The following is a 20475-nucleotide window of genomic DNA, read 5'->3' as shown; positions in this document are numbered from 1 at the left end:
ACCAACTATGATAAAACTGCTAAAGATAAGTAATATAATTTACTAGCTTGATACAAGCATTGCTGGAGGTTCGGAACTTATATACCTGTTCGTATGAACTTTACCATCTAGTCCAGCACGGACAATTTATTTCACTACACAGTTGAAGTGAGGCGGTGAATACATCTGATTGCTGGACAAGTGATCCCAATTGATTCAGCAGGGTTTACCTACCAGGAATGGGAATGTTGATTCATGAATGGCTTAGTGCCTAAACTGGTATTACTAAACTGACCTGTTGCAATATACCGGCCCACTGGCAACTGTTGTGGAACAAATTTATCATTCTACGTTTAAAGGAACCTATCTGCATACCTTATATAGCCCATTAGCGTCTCCAACGGACAAACGCTTATGTCTGGCTACTTTAATGTGTCTTCTATTTAGGAGATACCATAGACCATACCACAATTTGCTATAATCATTGTTTATTCAAGTTTAGAGCGTACATAATGGTTTATAGGAGTCTGGTTGTGTTTTGTTTCCACCTGCTTGTTTGATCAAGCCAGATTGGTCCGGACCACAGTGTGTCTCTATATATGACACACACTGATATTAAGCAATACAAGTAGTACAGACCATTCTGTCAATTTTCTGGTGCACCAGATTATTCAATCTAACTTTGTTGGTCTATTGATGGTGTTATTTTTAAGTCCATTGGACTAACAACCAATTCTATATGCAAGTTAGTCAGTTTTGGTAATTTTATGCTTTTGCCATTTAGGCTATAAATTGTTTATATTAATTAAACTGTTATAGATGTACCAGCGCTTTTTCCTCTATTTCTTTTTTTTTTATCTCATAGACATTATACTGGAAAACAGCCACAATTAGGGAAATATTCTCTGTTCTATGATTCTTCTCCAACTTACGTTTAAGTAAATAGTATTACCCTAAATACCGATCCAATGTGTAATGAGCTACTTTATATAAATACAGGGGTACCATGTATATGTACTTTATATAAATATAGGGGTACCATGTATATGTATTCTATATAAATATAGGGGTATCACGTATATATATGTACTTTATATAAATATAGGGGTATCACGTATATATGTACTTTATATAAATATAGGGGTACCACGTGTATAAGATTTTCTCTTTTCTTCTCTTTAAATAATAAATGAGATGAGCAGGTTTCCAAAATATAATATTTCTATAGTTTATTAAAAATATATTATACATAGATACAGCCATGCTGGACGAAGCAGACATCGCCATGGTCTCAAATGCAAATTGACAATCTATATTTGATTAAGTCACACATTTATAGAGATGATACTCCTTATGTCTTTATAACACACCTTCCCAGCTTACATCACTGCTGGCAATCTAATGTATCTATAATTAAAGTGACATGTTCTTTTGGAAGGGTCATCTTGACCTTATATGGAGCCAATATTTCTTTGGCCATATCCGGCTATTGTGAAATACTGGAAACTTACTAAAAACATGTCTCTTGTTATGTAATTTCTGTATTGTGCAATATGTGTTTTTCTGTTCTCTTAAAGCACAGAAACAAAATTCAAGTTCATTGGTTCATTCTATTGAACTAATTGGTAATATAGGGTTTTTGTTAATAATTACTTTGACACACAAATATGTACTTTATATAAATATAGGGGTACCACGTATATGTACTTTATATCAATTTAAGGGTACCACTTATATGTATTTTATATAAATATAGGGGTACCACGCATATGTACTTTATACAAGGTGTGACATGTAGGTCCAGAGACAAATGTGCTCTTTTTATCCTTACTTTTACCCTCACATTACGCTGCCACATTGTACCCATGTGCACAGGTCCTTAGTGTGGCAGGACGTGGGGGACGACGACAAGTAGGACAAATCTTGGCGGGAGTACAATACAGTTCTATAATTCTTCCGCTAGTTCCCTTTACACTCAGTGGTGGACGTGGGCTGGTATACGTGGTAAGCCATACCTCCACTAGTCCAACTTATTCTTATACATGAGCAGAATGTGCAGTATCAGGAGTGTAAGGTTTGGTTATATAATAGCACCAATACCATACTCACCTCTCATATCTCTTCATACGTTTTATCAGAACCCCGACAACAATGATTCCCATCCCAACCAGGGTCACTGAGACGATGAAGACCACAAGGAAATCCGTTGGGATATATGACGGGGGTTGAATTGTTTGAAGCCGGCCTAAATCTTATTACACAGAATATAGTGTCAGAGGGACATTCCAATAATAAGTAACTGACAGCACGACTATTACTAAGATACCAGTTACTAATACCACTCACAGATGTATACGTACACTTGGCTCACAGATATATATACGTACACTTGGCTCACAGATATATATACGTACACGTGGCTCACAGATATATACATACATGTGTCTCAGATATATATGTACATGTGGCTCACAGATATATACGTACACGTGGCTCACAGATATATATACGTACACGTGGCTCACAGATATATACATAAACGTGGCTCACTGATTATATACGTAAATATGGCTCATGGAGATATAGAAGCAGATAAAGAAATAGATAGTATGACATTCAGAATATCTCATGTAAATGATCGGTCACGAGACCTGAGATGGTTATTTGTAAAACATCCAACATACAATCACTCAGGTTAGATGTGACATCTGATTGGTCGGCAGCTCTTACTAACGGGAAGGGAACAGGGCACCATCATTGTGTTGGGGGATATAAGTCACTGATAAATCGGAAGCATTTATAGAACGTTACCTGAAGTGGTGACTGTTGTTGGAGGTGGATCATTTTCTGTAGGACCAATAAAAATAAATAAAACCAATCAGAAAATACAAATAACATTTCTTACCCATCACATGCTCTGTAATAGGACACAGAAGCCGTGCTGACTATACAGCATTTACTCATTATATCTCTTTATAACACTAAAGTGTTCCTATGTCTTTATAATACCCAGTTATACTGACACGTGTACATAACTCCTAATCATGTGTCACATCACTGTATTACATGTTGTAGCGTGTACAGTCCACATGGTGCCAGGGATACATATGGAGACGGCTGTATGACCACGGTGTAATGATACGTAATGATGGTGCCTATCCGGCCTCTTCTGATTGGCCGATTGTGTACTGACCCCTCCAGCTGATAAATGATATCAGGTTGCGTCCAGCTGTTTATATCACTTATTAGTCATTTCTAATTGGACGACTGCGGGAAAGAAGACTCACAATTCATGTTTCATCCCTTAAACAAGGGATGTGTTTATTGGATCACAGTCTATATAATATGACTTTAGCATTTACCACTAACACTGTCAGACCACAACTGTGCTCTACCGTTAGGTGTAAATGTACACACTTGTACACCGGATGTCACCTGACACAAATACTACAGTTTTATAGTTATACATAAGATCTAACACAATATACACATGTAAGTACCATTCTGTGTATGTCTGTCTCTATGTAGATTCAGTGCACAAATGCGTCATCTCTAAATAAGTAAATATGATTAGTGGACTCTCTAAGTTAGCGTTATATAACGACATACCACATACAGTAAATTACCCATGCACACGACTCCGGCATCCTCCTTGTGGAGACAATCGCCCATGTTCCAGTGCAGAGCCCAGCAGTCTTGCAGCACTTGCTCATAACCTCGGCAATTCACCTCGCTCAGCCAGATGGGACCGGTCCCGCTTCCATGCAGGGCCCCTCCAGTGGCATTCATAGCGGGGCCACACCCCACCTGTTTACATACCACTTCTGCATCCTTCATGTCCCAATCATCATCACAGACTGTCCCCCAACCTCCCTGATAATAAAGCTCCACTCTGCCCGAGCAGTTATTGGTGAGACGGACTCGGTCTCTGTCTAGTAAGGAAACAAAGGGGAGAGAATATATCCGTCACTTGTCTGTAATGTTCTGTACAACTAGTGGTCAGACTGCAGATTATCCAGTATCAGACCTCACTATGTGACATGTTTGTACTTACTGACATTACATGTCAGACTACTTATTAATCCCTATATATGATTTACTAGCACATAGCTGTCATATAGTAGTTTTATGTGCGGATTGTGAGTCTGACATATCTTATTATAAGTAAATAGATGCGGCCACAACAATGATACGTCCTGAGGACGCAATAAAGTCCATTTCATGATGATGATGCCGGTAATTTACTGTTTTATAATAAGATATAAATAAGTCATAAACAACAGTGCATATAACCGATATATATATATATATATATATATATATATATATGCACCATTCTTCTATAAAAGTTGTTGAAATTAAAAAAAGATTTTGATATCCACACAGGTATTTTGTTGGTTTGCAGTGGAAGAAAACACAAACAGCAGAAAAGTATTCGCTTATTCCACTAATATTTCCACCACTAAAGCCTGTGATCCACCGGTTACTTCAGTGGCCAATACAGATATATATATATTTATCAGAAACAGTTTAATTATAATACGTCCATATTCATTAACATTATATGACATAAACCAAGTAATTAATCAGTATGATGAGAGGCAGATCAGGAAACATTCAGTTACTCACACACAATCCTGGCTAGGTCTCTATCATCGCAGGAGCTGATATTCCATGGAGATGAAGGACACGGCCATAAGAAGTTGGCACCTTTGTGACAATTAATATGGTCCACCCAAAAAGGCTCATTTCCTTTGCCAAATGTCTCCTGTGCAGTAAGTAAGTGACCCTTAGATCCACAGCTCAGATGTCTGCAGATAACAGAGATTGAGTCTTCTGGCATAACGTTATTACATACAGATCCACAACTTCCATTATAATAGACTTCCAGGCGTCCTTCACAGTCATGTGACCCACCAACCAGACGAAGGTCCAGGAACTCTGCAAGAACAATTGTATTACTCAGCTCTGTCAGTGCTGGTTAATTACCTTTAAATAATATTTTATATTGCAACTATTTTTAAGATAAGCAGATAACGAATCATCTGACCAAAATAATTAGAACAATGTATAGGTAGGTAACGTTTTACTACAATTTAGTTTCAGATTGAGATCGATAAAAGCTTCCAGAGGCAGTTAGTCCAAAGATAAGTAAACACGTTAGCAATGCTCAAATGTGAAATGTATTCCTCGTCTCAGCCTGATCTAACCACCTACATGACGCCTTACTCAGGGCAGGTAATCCCTAATACTTGTATTATTGTGTGGTCAGAAGTAAGTTATTGATGGTTTTGTTGTACACACAGAGATTATCACCAGGTGTTTCTTCCTACCCTTTGTGATGCCAATTGTCAGAGACTTGAATAACTATAACCAGCTATATGTAGCTTTCACTTTTATCTACCCCCATTCACATGGAGAGCGATATGCTCACCGGTACTCGCTTTCCCTGAGGACTTAACACGTGGTAGTAGGAGCTTAAACCAATCATGACATTGGTGAAGGATAACATTAGAGACTGAAATGGCAGACGGGGGGGCACTGAGTTTAGGACTTACCAAGGTGATCAGCAGGTCTTGCAGAGCTACTAAACATGTAGTTCCTCCAGAGGTAGAATAGTGTAAACCAGGAGGGTACAGCAGGCAGCTAGACGAATAACCAAGCAGTGTCAGGACAGACAGCATGCAGACAGTGTCAGAATCCAGGCCAAGGTCAGCACAGACAGCTAACAGACAGTGTCAGAACCCAGGCCAAGGTCAGCGCAGGCAGCTAGACAAATGTCCAAGCAGTGTCAGGACATACAGCAGGCAGACAGTGTCAGAACCCAGGCCGAGGTCAGCGCAGGCAGCTAGACAAATGTCCAAGCAGTGTCAGGACATACAGAAGGCAGACAGTGTCATAACCCAGGCAGTGGTCAGAGCAGGTAGCAAACAGACAGTGTCAGAGCCCAAGCTGAGGTCAGTGCAGCCAGCTAGACGAATGTCCAAGCAGTATCAGGACATACAGAAGGCAGACAGTGTCATAACCCAGGCAGTGGTCAGAGCAGGTAGCAAACAGACTTGGTCAGTATCCAGGAACTTGTCAGGGCAGGCAACAAACAGACCAGGTTAATATCCAAGAAATGGTCACACCAAGAGCAGTCATAACAAGATAACAGGCTTAGCAGCTGCACAGCATGGTTGAAGCTATTAATGGTATGAGAGATAGGACTCCCTGTACTATAAGGAGCAGGGAGATAATTGTAAGGCTCCTGTTGAACCTATCACCTGGCTGCTTGATGGTTGTCTTAGCAACTGAGTTGTAGAAACGAAAGTTGGGATTCTTAGCGAATACTGATCCTTACACTTTACTATGTACCTGAACATATTACACCACTGTCCTCTTTGTGTCCACAATTGTGCTGACCCCACTGGCTGAATGTGCAGTTCCAAAGAGCAGTTTCATTCCCTGTACATTGTACATCGTCCATCCAGATCTCCCCAGTTCCTCTCCCATAATGCCCCTGGGTTGTGGCAGTAACAGCATAGCCACAATTTAGCTGTTTACAAACCACATTGGCATCTGCTTGGTCCCATAAGTCATCACAGATAGTCCCCCACTGTCCCTGGTGATAGACCTCCACTCTACCAGCACAGCGACCAGGACCATTCACCAACCGTAGACGTTTGCTCTCTGTATTAGGAGACACAACATGGATATATTAGTATATCTGATATCTTATGTCCAGTAATGTTACACATTCACAGTAAATAAAGTATTTTACCCAATCACTGAAATTCAAAGGAAATTCTATCTAGTTATTTTATAGAATTAACTATTGTGGGATGTATAGTAGAAATAAACATTAATACAGATAAGAGTATATCACAGGGACGTCAGATAGACCAACAGGTCAAGATAAAGGTAGAGTTGAATTTAAACCCACTGTCCGGAGCTATCGTGTTATTTGGGACTTTACAAATAAACAATAACAATGGTGAAGGAGAGAGAGGGAAAAAAGTCCCTAATGTCATCCAAGGTGAATCTTACTCAGATGATGACTCCTGAGATTCAAGAACATGAGGAACACATAAAACCATTTCAGGTCCCTGTAGAGGCCTTCGAGTGACCACCTGAATCTCCACCTGGAGAAATGTGGCAGCGTGGTCCAAGTACTGGCAGAATACTGAATGGCACTTATCTAGATCTTACTCACTTTTGGACCACACTTTGTCACAGATCCAACAATTCATACAATAAATGGCGATGTGTACACGTCATCACACATTAGTCCATCCCGGACACGTTAAATGGCCTCTCTGACTCCTATTCCTCTCTGGCCCATTGGGTATCAACAGAGAGAAGCTACCAGGAGCAGTGTCAGCTCACCATGCCTGGTCTTACACAGTATTATCTGCTTGTATGGCACAATGTAAGAATGTTCTATGTGTCATGTATGTGCAGTCCAGTATGTCTGAATGTGATCCTACCTACTGATGTGTTACATGCTCACACTCAGACACACCAGGCACCAAGCATGACAATCAGCAGATATGTAGTCCCACATGCACCAAAGTGGACATGATTATAATCACAATACCAATACATGTCAGATTATAAATTATCTCTTTATAATACATGAAGCTTCTATACCTGAGCAGATTACTCCTACATCCTTTCCCTCTATAGAATATGTCACTGTAGAGGGTGGAACAGTAGATGAGAAGTTCTCCAGTTGGGTAGTTGGAACAAATATCTCTTGGATGTCACATGACCACTGATCACCGGTGGTGTTCCAATAGGAAATGCCTCAACTGCGTCCCCACAATGCAATTCTCTGCAGACATTTTCAGCCTCTTTTATGCCCCATTGATAAGCTACCACTCTGCTCCATGTGTCATTTGTGAGGACCTCTAGTCTCCCTGCACAATGACTTTCTCCATCCATCAGACGCACAAACGCCTTCTGTCCTGTAGGTGTGTAACAGACAGTAGGATTAAGTTGTACAGCAGGACATATACACCCATGCACCCAAACATCTGGATTGTCCATCTCCCTAGACCATCACTGTGAGAGATGGGAAACACTGGTGCAGGTCACTTCACTGATTTCATGCATCAGTCAATTATAATGTAATATGTTACATTTCTATTAGATCACACGATTGTGCAGGTAAAAAAAGCAAAACATTCAATAAATGTTTCTCTTCACGTGCACCTGATACATGTTTACATGGAACCTGCTGCTGGAGTGAGAGAGAATAGAGGGATCTGTTTACTTCCTATAAAGGAGCTGGTTTGGATAGTGACACAATGAGGATAAACACCAATCACCTTCTGAGGGCAACTGGCTCCCTCATTACTACCATGGGGTTGACTGTCAGTAGCATAGTGAATGGAACTGTTGTACTAATGCCCCAATGTGTAGGAGAACTGTACAGTCAGACTTACCTGTACAAATCACACCTGCAGTGTCCCAATGTGGACACTTATTGTTTCCAAGTGTAGTGACATCACATTCCCACAGGTGATACTCAGATCCTTTACAGTGATACCTATCTGTCCAAGGTTCATTTGTTGACCCATAATATCCTCCCGCTGGAAGTGAGGCAGCTGTACCACAGTGTAATTGTCTACACAGGACATTAGCTGCTTGTAGATCCCAGTGGGAATTACACAGTGACTTCCATTGTCCTCGGTGTAAGAGCTCCACTCTGCCTGAGCAGTGATCACTATCGTTCACTAGTCTGTAGCCATTGAATGTACCTGTCAGACAGGAGCAGAATAAAACATGATAATTACGTGTTACAGTGGTGCAGACAATGTGTGAGACATTTAGAATTTTCTGAATTTCGCCATAAATATCACTTTAACTGTGTCATACAACGTGAGAAATAGAACACAATGAATCAAATAACACACAAAATGATCAAACATTTAATTTCTGCTCCACCTCATGGATGTTGTTGGTTTTCTTACATGACATCCACTTCAGGAGCTGCCACAACATTTCGATTGGATTAAGGTCTGGGCTTCCAAAAAACAAAAATATCTTCATTATTTGCAGACTGACTTGTGTGCTCAGGGTCGTTGACTTGGTGCAAGATCCCGTTTCTGTTGATCTTCAGTTCATGGATGAATACAAGACAGTCTCATGAAGAATTCTCTGGTACAATCTAGAACTCATAGTTCCATCGATGATGGCCAGCTGTCCTGGACCTGTGGCAGCAAAACAACCACAAACCATGATACTACCACCACCGTGTTTCACGGTTGGGATGGGATAACCATGTTGGAATGCAGTCATTGGTTTTATTCAAAGTGTTTCTCATTTAAGCCAAAAAGTTTTATTTTAGACTCAACCATGCATAGAACATTCTTTCAGTAGTTATATTTCTCTTTAACAAACGTTACTAGGGCAGCCATTTTATCTTGGAGAGCAATGTCTTTTAGCCAATCATCCCATGCACACTATTCTTACTCAGTGATTGGCTGATGATGAACTCATGAACACTGACATCAGCCAGTGTAAGAGAGGCCTGCAGATTCTTTCACGTTACACTGGGGTACTTTGTGATATCCTGGAATATTATTTGCCTTACTCTTAGAGTTACTATGTTGGACGACCACTTCCGGGGAGAGGAGGAATGGTATTGAATTGTCTCCATTTGTGCACTGACAGTAGATTGGTGAAGCCAAAAGTCTTTAGATATCATTTTGTGACCTTTTCTTCCCTGAAGCATCGATAACGCTTTTCCTGAAGTCCTCTGTAATCCCCTTGGATGGAGGCATGGCATGCATTCACAAGCCTGTCTGGTGAAGACCAGTCTGTGGTAGTGAAGTCTTCAGTAATCCCCTTGGATGGAGGCATGGCAGGCATTCACAAGCCTGTCTGGTGAAGACCAGTCTGGCGTAATGAAGTCCTCAGTAATCCCCTTGGATGGAGGCATGGCAGGCATTCACAAGCCTGTCTGGTGAAGACCAGTCTGGCGTAATGAAGTCCTCAGTAATCCCCTTGGATGGAGGCATGGCATGCATTCACAAGCCTGTCTGGTGACGACCAGTCTGTGGTAATGAAGTCCTCAGTAATCCCCTTGGATGGAGGCATGGCATGCATTCACAAGCCTGTCTGGTGAAGACCAGTCTGTGGTAGTGAAGTCTTCAGTAATCCCCTTGGATGGAGGCATGGCATGCATTCACAAGCCTGTCTGGTGACGACCAGTCTGTGGTAGTGAAGTCTTCAGTAATCCCCTTGGATGGAGGCATGGCATGCATTCACAAGCCTGTCTGGTGACGACCAGTCTGTGGTAATGAAGTCCTCAGTAATCCCCTTGGATGGAGGCATGGCATGCATTCACAAGCCTGTCTGGTGACGACCAGTCTGTGGTAGTGAAGTCTTCAGTAATCCCCTTGGATGGAGGCATGGCATGCATTCACAAGCCTGTCTGGTGACGACCAGTCTGTGGTAGTGAAGTCTTCAGTAATCCCCTTGGATGGAGGCATGGCATGCATTCACAAGCCTGTCTGGTGAAGACCAGTCTGTGGTAGTGAAGTCTTCAGTAATCCCCTTGGATGGAGGCATGGCAGGCATTCACAAGCCTGTCTGGTGAAGACCAGTCTGGCGTAATGAAGTCCTCAGTAATCCCCTTGGATGGAGGCATGGCAGGCATTCACAAGCCTGTCTGGTGAAGACCAGTCTGGCGTAATGAAGTCCTCAGTAATCCCCTTGGATGGAGGCATGGCATGCATTCACAAGCCTGTCTGGTGACGACCAGTCTGTGGTAATGAAGTCCTCAGTAATCCCCTTGGATGGAGGCATGGCATGCATTCACAAGCCTGTCTGGTGACGACCAGTCTGTGGTAATGAAGTCCTCAGTAATCCCCTTGGATGGAGGCATGGCATGCATTCACAAGCCTGTCTGGTGAAGACCAGTCTGTGGTAGTGAAGTCTTCAGTAATCCCCTTGGATGGAGGCATGGCATGCATTCACAAGCCTGTCTGGTGAAGACCAGTCTGGGGTAATGATGTCCTCAGTAATCCCCTTGGATGGAGGCATGGCAGGCATTCACAAGCCTGTCTGGTGAAGACCAGTCTGTGGTAGTGAAGTCTTCAGTAATCCCCTTGGATGGAGGCATGGCATGCATTCACAAGCCTGTCTGGTGAAGACCAGTCTGGGGTAATGATGTCCTCAGTAATCCCCTTGGATGGAGGCATGGCATGCATTCACAAGCCTGTCTGGTGAAGACCAGTCTGTGGTAGTGAAGACTCAGTTTTAGGCTTTGTAAATAGGGCAGGACAACCTGAACTCACACCTGATTGTCATCCCATTGATTGACACTCTAGATTCTAATTATCCCTGATAATCCTAGTGGTTCATAAACTTTTTCCAACAAATATATTCAATTTTGAATTATTTTGATCAATAAATGAATGGAAAAATATATAATTTTGTATGTTATTTGATTTATTAGGTTGTTTATATTTCTAAGACTCAGTTGAGGATCTGAACACATTTAAGGTTTTATGAAATATCTCATTAAGTAAATGTAAATACAGCGTCATGACATTTGTTATATTTATATCCAAAAGGCACTATTTAAAAAAATGAATTCAAATAATACATTTACAAATTATATATATTATCTATTGTAATAAATGAAGCAGCATGACATATTATATAGACCTAGATGAATATAATGGGTTTAATAATAGATACCATACCTAGACATTGAATGGTAAGGATATTTTGGTTGGTGCAGGTTCTCTCAGGCTTAGGATCTCTCACACAGTCCAGTAACTTGGACTCATTACCAACACACTTGATGTCTTCTGTCCAGATTATTTGACTCTTTCTTGTGTAGGTCATTAATGATGTCACCGCTGGTCCACATCCAATCTCACTGCACATGACATTGGCTCCTCTTAGATCCATATTAGTCTCACAGACGTAGCCCCAAGTGCTACCATGTCTTACTTCTAAGTGACCTGAGCAATCACTAGGTCCATCAGTCAGTCTATATTCTCTGTCATCTGAAGAACAATCACTGACCGGTTAACACACAATCTGTAAAGAAAGTGATTTACGTATTGTGTAATATAAGACAAAGTTGTAAAATTAAAACATTGATTTAGCCAAGTCACATCCTTCCCTTTCATCATTTTATACACAAAGAAAAACAAAGAGACTTGTTAATGATAAGATAGATGACACATGATAAGAGGGAGTAGAAAGATGGAGACCACAGGTGAGGAATAGTTTGATGTAGAGAAGAAAGTCAAATGATGGAGAATGTGAATACAGACAATATGGTGGAGCAGACAGTAGATGTACAGTAGATGTACAGAGCATCAGATGATGGAGGATGGGAATACAGACAATATGGTGGAGCAGACAGTAGATGTACAGCAGTTGTACAGAGCATCAGATGATGGAGGATGGGATTACAGACAATATGGTGGAGCAGACAGTAGATGTACAGAGCATCAGATGATGGAGGATGGGAATACAGACAATATGGTGGAGCAGACAGTAGATGTACAGAGCATCAGATGATGGAGGATGGGAATACAGACAATATGGTGGAGCAGACAGTAGATGTACAGAGCATCAGATGATGGAGGATGGGATTACAGACAATATGGTGGAGCAGACAGTAGATGTACAGCAGTTGTACAGAGCATCAGATGATGGAGGATGGGAATACAGACAATATGGTGGAGCAGACAGTAGATGTACAGTGCATCAGATGATGGAGGATGGGAACAAAGACAATATGGTGGAGGAGACAGTAGATGTACAGTAGATGTACAGAGCATCAGATGATGGAGGATGGGAATACAGACAATATGGTGGAGCAGACAGTAGATGTACAGAGCATCAGATGATGGAGGATGGGAATACAGACAATATGGTGGAGCAGACAGTAGATGTACAGCAGTTGTACAGAGCATCAGATGATGGAGGATGGGAATACAGACAATATGGTGGAGCAGACAGTAGATGTACAGCAGTTGTACAGAGCATCAGATGATGGAGGATGGGAATACAGACAATATGGTGGAGCAGACAGTAGATGTACAGAGCATCAGATGATGGAGGATGGGAATACAGACAATATGGTGGAGCAGACAGTAGATGTACAGCAGTTGTACAGAGCAGCCGCCTTGTAGTCAGGTTATTACGCTCAGTAATATAAGTGATTCTAGCTTTGGCTGCTGTCAGATAGATATACGTATGACAGTGTGGTATTAATAGAAATACTGCTCTAATACTGGGGGCTCATATTCTGCCCCCCCCCCTCCTCTATGGGATATTCAGACCTAGAGGACTGTGTCTAGGGTTGTACTAAACATGTATATAATTTATATACACGCTGAGAAGATAACGGTGGTTGGGGCACAGCTGGTATTATGCCCTCTGACCATCAGACGGATGACATAGTAACATGCGGGGTACAAATAACAGCACCCCAAGAATACAATAAGGAAACAATACTAAATGTTAAAAAATGTTAATGTATTCTAAAGTACACTTCATTTGAATTATAATGTTTGTAGTAAATTAAAGTAAAGGGAAACAAGAAGAAATCAGTGGTTAATCCAAAAATGTCAGATAGATGGGAGAAAACCGAAATGAAATCAGAGATTTGCAGACGTCAGTAATAGGCCATATAACAAATATCAAATACAATAATCAAATACATCAACCCACATGATAGCTTCAGAGGTCAGATATATAGAGATATATATATATATATATATATATGTGCTGGAAGTGGGGGGTATGTGTCAGTATGATATATCGGGACTTCTTCTCCCCAATCCCTTGAAGAGTCTGTAGCATAAGATCGAGGGGGAGGTGGGGACAGTGCAGCAATGTGACCAGGTGACTGGATCTGTCACCTGCCACTAGGAGAGTATTTGTTCTGCCATCTGATCCATCACTATTCTTCATTACATTTCCTAACTCTCCGCACCCCACACACTTATCATATAACGTCTGGGTCACCCCCAAACCCAGCCCTTATCCTCCATATCTCTGTGATAATCAGCACTATCAATGGTACAACTTCTAGAGATTACTGAGCAATGGATCCAGCTAGTCCCACGAGTACTTACCACACAGACAGGACTAGTATCGTCCACAGTTACATTGGTCCTTACTGTACAAGGTCTACGTTACCCTCATATGAGATACACTACACACACGAGATGCGTCCGAACATGACTCAGACCCTCAGACATAGGAGGTTATAAAGTCCTGATACTGGGAATTTGTGTATCAGTAAATCTAACACAAAGTGCAGAATACTTTATATATTACTGATACATCTTTATTGTTGTCTCTTTGTGTCTCTATTATTATATTCTGCATATTTATCTGGTTCATCTGGACTGATTCATTCACCCATCAAATGATGGAAGATGTGTCAGTAACACAAATATACTGGTAGTAATTATATCTCATACATCACCTGAGCATATCACACCAGCGTCCATAACATGAGGACATGGTAAACTTCCCCATCCGAGGAAAGTACAATCCCATAGAGCCCGCTCATTGCCAGAACATCCTAAACCAGCCATCCTCCCAGTTCCTGGACCATGAGTAGCTCCTCTTGTTGCGTCTGTGGCGTTACCACAATGTAATTGTCTACACACAACATCAGCATCGGTTCTTTCCCAGCCGTAATCACAGACTGTGCCCCATTCTCCACTGTGATAGACTTCTACTCTGCCGGCACATCTACTGTGTCCATTAACCAGACGTAAGTCATTGCCTTCTGCATTAATAGACAGAACATATTGATATTAATATATTTAGTCACCTTTATTATGATACCTTATAATATAATAATAATTTACCTCATCATTGATTCTCTAGTACATGTAACTTGCTAATCTATCTAATTATAGATCTAGATTATACAGTATCCACAAAGACAGTATGTATATTCAGGAGTGTATAGTGTATATCTATCAGTAGTGTAGTAGTGTATATCTATCAGTAGTGTATAGTGTATATCTATCAGTAGTGTATAGTGTATATCTATCAGTAGTGTATAGTGTATATCTATCAGTAGTGTATAGTATATATCTATCAGTAGTGTATAGTGTATATCTATCAGTAGTGTAGTAGTATATATCTATCAGTAGTGTAGTAGTGTATATCTATCAGTAGTGTATAGTATATATCTATCAGTAGTGTAGTAGTGTATAGTGTATATCTATCAGTAGTGTATAGTATATATCTATCAGTAGTGTAGTAGTGTATATCTATCAGTAGTGTAGTAGTGTATATCTATCAGTAGTGTAGTAGTGTATATCTATCAGTAGTGTATAGTGTATATCTATCAGTAGTGTAGTAGGGTATATCTATCAGTAGTGTATAGTATATATCTATCAGTAGTGTATAGTATATATCTATCAGTAGTGTAGTAGGGTATAGTGTATATCTATCAGTAGTGTATAGTATATATCTATCAGTAGTGTAGTAGTGTATATCTATCAGTAGTGTATAGTGTATATCTATCAGTAGTGTAGTAGGGTATAGTGTATATCTATCAGTAGTGTATAGTGTATATCTATCAGTAGTGTATAGTGTATATCTATCAGTAGTGTATAATATATATCTATCAGTAGTGTATAGTATATATCTATCAGTAGTGTAGTAGTGTATAGTGTATATCTATCAGTAGTGTATAGTGTATATCTATCAGTAGTGTATAGTGTATATCTATCAGTAGTGTATAGTGTATATCTATCAGTAGTGTATAATATATATCTATCAGTAGTGTATAGTATATATCTATCAGTAGTGTAGTAGTGTATAGTGTATATCTATCAGTAGTGTATAGTGTATATCTATCAGTAGTGTATAGTGTATATCTATCAGTAGTGTATAGTGTATATCTATCAGTAGTGTATAATATATATCTATCAGTAGTGTATAGTATATATCTATCAGTAGTGTAGTAGTGTATAGTGTATATCTATCAGTAGTGTATAGTGTATATCTATCAGTAGTGTATAGTGTATATCTATCAGTAGTGTATAGTGTATATCTATCAGTAGTGTATAATATATATCTATCAGTAGTGTATAGTATATATCTATCAGTAGTGTAGTAGTGTATAGTGTATATCTATCAGTAGTGTATAGTGTATATCTATCAGTAGTGTATAGTGTATATCTATCAGTAGTGTAGTAGTGTATAATATATATCTATCAGTAGTGTATAGTATATATCTATCAGTAGTGTAGTAGTGTATAGTGTATATCTATCAGTAGTGTATAGTGTATATCTATCAGTAGTGTATAGTGTATATCTATCAGTAGTGTAGTAGTGTATAATATATATCTATCAGTAGTGTATAGTATATATCTATCAGTAGTGTAGTAGTGTATAGTGTATATCTATCAGTAGTGTATAGTGTATATCTATCAGTAGTGTATAGTGTATATCTATCAGTAGTGTAGTAGTGTATAATATATATCTATCAGTAGTGTATAGTATATATCTATCAGTAGTGTAGTAGTGTATAGTGTATATCTATCAGTAGTGTATAGTGTATATCTATCAGTAGTGTATAGTGTATATCTATCAGTAGTGTAGTAGTGTATAATATATATCTATCAGTAGTGTATAGTATATATCTATCAGTAGTGTAGTAGTGTATAGTGTATATCTATCAGTAGTGTATAGTGTATATCTATCAGTAGTGTATAGTGTATATCTATCAGTAGTGTATAGTGTATATCTATCAGTAGTGTAGTAGTGTATAATATATATCTATCAGTAGTGTATAGTGTTCATCTATCAGTAGTGTATAGTGTTCATCTATCAGTAGTGTATAGTGTTCATCTATCAGTAGTGTATAGTGTTCATCTATCAGTAGTGTATAGTGTTCATCTATCAGTAGTGTATAGTGTTCATCTATCAGTAGTGTATAGTGTTCATCTATCAGTAGTGTATAGTGTTCATCTATCAGTAGTGTATAGTGTTCATCTATCAGTAGTGTATAGTGTTCATCTATCAGTAGTGTATAGTGTTCATCTATCAGTAGTGTATAGTGTTCATCTATCAGTAGTGTATAGTGTTCATCTATCAGTAGTGTATAGTGTTCATCTATCAGTAGTGTATAGTGTTCATCTATCAGTAGTGTATAGTGTTCATCTATCAGTAGTGTATAGTGTTCATCTATCAGTAGTGTATAGTGTTCATCTATCAGTAGTGTATAGTGTTCATCTATCAGTAGTGTATAGTGTTCATCTATCAGTAGTGTATAGTGTTCATCTATCAGTAGTGTATAGTGTTCATCTATCAGTAGTGTATAGTGTTCATCTATCAGTAGTGTATAGTGTTCATCTATCAGTAGTGTATAGTGTTCATCTATCAGTAGTGTATAGTGTTCATCTATCAGTAGTGTATAGTGTTCATCTATCAGTAGTGTATAGTGTTCATCTATCAGTAGTGTATAGTGTTCATCTATCAGTAGTGTATAGTGTTCATCTATCAGTAGTGTATAGTGTTCATCTATCAGTAGTGTATAGTGTTCATCTATCAGTAGTGTATAGTGTTCATCTATCAGTAGTGTATAGTGTATATCTATCAGTAGTGTATAGTGTTCATCTATCAGTAGTGTATAGTGTTCATCTATCAGTAGTGTATAGTGTATATCTATCAGTAGTGTAGTAGTGTATAGTGTATATCTATCAGTAGTGTAGTAGTGTATAGTGTATATCTATCAGTAGTGTAGTAGTGTATAGTGTATATCTATCAGTAGTGTATAGTGTATATCTATCAGTAGTGTATAGTGTGTATCTATCAGTAGTGTATAGTGTGTATCTATCAGTAGTGTATAGTGTGTATCTATCAGTAGTGTATAGTGTGTATCTATCAGTAGTGTATAGTGTGTATCTATCAGTAGTGTATAGTGTGTATCTATCAGTAGTGTATAGTGTGTATCTATCAGTAGTGTATAGTGTGTATCTATCAGTAGTGTATAGTGTATATCTATCAGTAGTGTAGTAGTGTATAGTATATATCTATCAGTAGTGCAGTAGTGTATATTATGTATCTATCAGTAGTGCAGTAGTGTATAGTATATATCTATCAGTAGTGTATATCTATCAGTAGTATATAGTGTATATCTATCAGTAGTGTAGTAGTGTATAGTATATATCAGTAGTGCAGTAGTGTATAGTATATATCTAACAGTAGTGTATAGTGTATATCTATCAGTAGTGTAGTAGTGTATAGTGTATATCTATCAGTAGTATATAGTGTATATCTATCAGTAGTGTATAGTGTATATCTATCAGTAGTGCAGTAGTGTATAGTATATATCTATCAGTAGTGTATAGTGTATATCTATCAGTAGTGTAGTAGTGTATAGTGTATATCTATCAGTAGTGTATAGTGTATATCTATCAGTAGTGTAGTAGTGTATAGTGTATATCTATCAGTAGTGTAGTAGTGTATAGTGTATATCTATCAGTAGTGTATAGTGTATATCTATCAGTAGTGTATAGTGTATATCTATCAGTAGTGTATATTATATATCTATCAGTAGTGTATATCTATCAGTAGTGTAGTAGTGTATATCTATCAGTAGTGTAGTAGTGTATATCTATCAGTAGTGTAGTAGTGTATAGTATATATCTATCAGTGTAGTAGTGTATAGTATATATCTATCAGTAGTGTATAGTATATATCTATCAGTAGTGTATAGTATATATCTATCAGTAGTGTAGTAGTGTATATCTATCAGTAGTGTATAGTATATATCTATCAGTAGTGTAGTAGTGTATAGTATATATCTATCAGTAGTGTATAGTGTATATCTATCAGTAGTGTATAGTGTGTATCTATCAGTAGTGTATAGTGTGTATCTATCAGTAGTGTATAGTGTGTATCTATCAGTAGTGTATAGTGTATATCTATCAGTAGTGTATAGTGTATATCTATCAGTAGTGTATAGTGTATATCTATCAGTAGTGTATAGTGTATATCTATCAGTAGTGTATAGTGTATATCTATCAGTAGTGTATAGTGTATATCTATCAGTAGTGTAGTAGTGTATATCTATCAGTAGTGTAGTAGTGTATATCTATCAGTAGTGTATAGTATATATCTATCAGTGTAGTAGTGTATAGTATATATCTATCAGTAGTGTATAGTATATATCTATCAGTAGTGTATAGTATATATCTATCAGTAGTGTATAGTGTATATCTATCAGTAGTGTATAGTATATATCTATCAGTAGTGTATAGTATATATCTATCAGTAGTGTAGTAGTGTATATCTATCAGTAGTGTATAGTATATATCTATCAGTAGTGTATAGTATATATCTATCAGTAGTGTAGTAGTGTATAGTGTATATCTATCAGTAGTGTATAGTGTATATCTATCAGTAGTGTATAGTGTGTATCTATCAGTAGTGTATAGTGTGTATCTATCAGTAGTGTAGTAGTGTATAGTATATATCTATCAGTAGTGTAGTAGTGTATAGTGTATATCTATCAGTAGTGTATAGTGTATATCTATCAGTAGTGTATAGTGTATATCTATCAGTAGTGTATAGTGTATATCTATCAGTAGTGTAGTAGTGTATATCTATCAGTAGTGTAGTAGTGTATAGTATATATCTATCAGTAGTGTAGTAGTGTATAGTATATATCTATCAGTAGTGTATAGTGTATATCTATCAGTAGTGTAGTAGTGTATAGTGTATATCTATCAGTAGTATATAGTGTATATCTATCAGTAGTGTATAGTGTATATCTATCAGTAGTGCAGTAGTGTATAGTATATATCTATCAGTAGTGTTAGTGTATATCTATCAGTAGTGTAGTAGTGTATATCTATCAGTAGTGTAGTAGTGTATATCTATCAGTAGTGTAGTAGTGTATAGTATTTATCTATCAGTAGTGTATAGTATATATCTATCAGTAGTGTAGTAGAGTATAGTGTATATCTATTGTGAGAGCATTTTTAGGGCCTCAATTATGATGGTAATAATGATATGTGAAGGGGTTAAAAAATCTTGGTATTTGCCTTAAAAATACATTCAGCATAACCACCAGCTCCAGCCTTTACCTATCTCAAAGACCCCAGATGGAGGCCTAGGACATGGGGTAATGAATGATAGCATTGGGAGTACTAGGACATGGGAACAGGAATGATGGCATTGGGAGTATTGGCGCCAGCAAAGATGATAAGAACAACCCATGATAAGAAGAACCCATAAAAGTGACATGAAGAGAACTAACTAGCTTTGTCAGAAGATTTATATTTACTCAGGAAAATATCAATCTTGTGTTTCTATCCTATAACCAGATCAAACGTTTTTTCATGTATAAATGTATGCCAGAAATAAACGAGCACAGTTCAGTATACATCTTGACATTGGCATGTCTGTGTCTTGATTACTGATCTCCTGGTTAACCAGCATCTTATCTCACTGATATCTGAAGGGACTTGATAAAGGAGAGGTAAAATTACCCTAACA

At 38.3% G+C, this 20475-nt stretch overlaps 1 protein-coding gene across 1 annotated transcript; it reads right to left on the bottom strand.

Moving 5' to 3' along the window:
- Nucleotides 1-2084: 2084 nt before the first annotated feature.
- LOC142107424 (scavenger receptor cysteine-rich type 1 protein M130-like) lies at nt 2085-20155 on the bottom strand. Its single transcript, XM_075190857.1, is given in 12 exon segments — nt 2085-2230; nt 2791-2826; nt 3606-3938; nt 4609-4920; nt 6337-6651; nt 7612-7707; nt 7710-7928; nt 8409-8723; nt 11679-12001; nt 13037-13172; nt 14447-14740; nt 20128-20155. Coding segments are annotated over 12 exon segments (2553 nt in total).
- Nucleotides 20156-20475: the final 320 nt, after the last annotated feature.

This window comes from Mixophyes fleayi, chromosome 11 (genome assembly GCF_038048845.1).
Source record: "Mixophyes fleayi isolate aMixFle1 chromosome 11, aMixFle1.hap1, whole genome shotgun sequence".
In the NCBI taxonomy this organism is placed as follows: domain Eukaryota; kingdom Metazoa; phylum Chordata; class Amphibia; order Anura; family Limnodynastidae; genus Mixophyes; species Mixophyes fleayi.
The sequence above is the reverse complement of the archived record's forward strand: the minus strand, read 5'-3'. Positions and strand labels throughout refer to the sequence as shown.